Source organism: the organism of the source record quoted next (genome assembly GCF_019968985.1).
Source record: "MAG: Porospora cf. gigantea B chromosome Unknown PgB_NODE_13358_length_1015_cov_177.875, whole genome shotgun sequence".
Taxonomy (NCBI): Eukaryota; Apicomplexa; class Conoidasida; order Eugregarinorida; family Porosporidae; genus Porospora; species Porospora cf. gigantea B.
In genome coordinates this window covers 1-1,015 of record NW_027178651.1, presented here as the reverse complement: position 1 = coordinate 1,015, position 1,015 = coordinate 1, and the positions used below count along the sequence as shown (strand labels likewise).

The 1,015-nt window shown below is 52.8% G+C and overlaps 1 protein-coding gene across 2 annotated transcripts; it reads left to right on the top strand.

Annotated features, from left to right (window-relative positions):
- Window positions 1–23: 23 nt before the first annotated feature.
- Window positions 24–392, top strand: KVP17_003412 (uncharacterized protein; the record flags this gene model as incomplete). Of its 2 annotated transcripts, none has more annotated exons than XM_068520657.1 (1): window positions 24–392. In XM_068520657.1, a coding segment is annotated over one exon (369 nt), but the record flags the coding sequence as incomplete, so codon positions are not given. The 2 variants fall into 2 exon arrangements, with proteins under 2 accessions (XP_068378800.1, XP_068378799.1); XM_068520656.1 differs by having other exon boundaries at window positions 42–392.
- Window positions 393–1,015: the final 623 nt, after the last annotated feature.

Genomic DNA, 1,015 nt, shown 5'->3' with positions numbered 1-1,015 from the left:
TCGACGCGGGCATCATACCGCAGGTTATCAACGTTCTACAGACTCAGGACTTCGACGTCAAACGTGAAGCCGCCTGGGTCATTTCCAACGCCATCATTTCCGGAAACCAGAACCAAGTGGACTATGTCGTCAGTGCGGGAGCTATTCCGGTGCTGGTGGACCTGCTCGATGAGGAGGACAGCAAGCTTGTGCTGTGCTCTGTGGAGGCCATTAAGTGCCTGTTGCAGTGCAACGACGTGAACGTCTACGGTCAAATGGTTGCGCAGTGCGGGGGAGTGGCCAAACTAGAGAGCTTACAGTGCTCGAGCTCACAAGCTGGAGAGCTTTTTGGTTTGGTAGAGGAGTTCCTCAACGTGCATTTTGCCAAGAAGACCGACGTGGACATGGACTAGCCATGCGTTGGTGAGGAGGAGACTGATATCTCATGTGTGGTCAATTGAAAACTCTAATCCGGCAGCACCTGGAGTGCTGGAATCGGGACTGGCAGTAAGACTGTCAGATAGAGCACCTTGGTCCACAGGCCCGCTATTAGAGCCATCGGCAACATCGTCACCGGCGAGGACTACCAGACCGACATGCTACTGACTGCCCTATGCTGCTGAAGAACCTTAGTACTCTGGTCGGTGGGTCCAGTGCTTGCGGACCTGCTCGATAAGGAGGACAGCAAGCTGATTCTGCGCTCTGTGGAGGCCATTACGTGCCTATTGCAGTGAAACGACGTGAACGTTTACGGTCAAATGGTTGAGCAGTGCGGGGGAGTAGCCAAACTAGAGAGCTTACAGCGCTCTAGCTCACAAGCTAGAGAGCTTTTTGGTTTGGTTCAGGAGTTGCTCAATGTGCATTTTGCCAAGAAGACCGACGTGGACATGGACTTGTCCAAAAACACCAGTATGGCACACTGCGTTGGTGGGGAGGAGACGCTGATATCTCATGTGTGTCTGTTATGTCAATTGAAAACTCCTCTAATCCGGCAGCACCTGAACCGACATCAAATGGTTTCGGAGGGCGAGCTAGA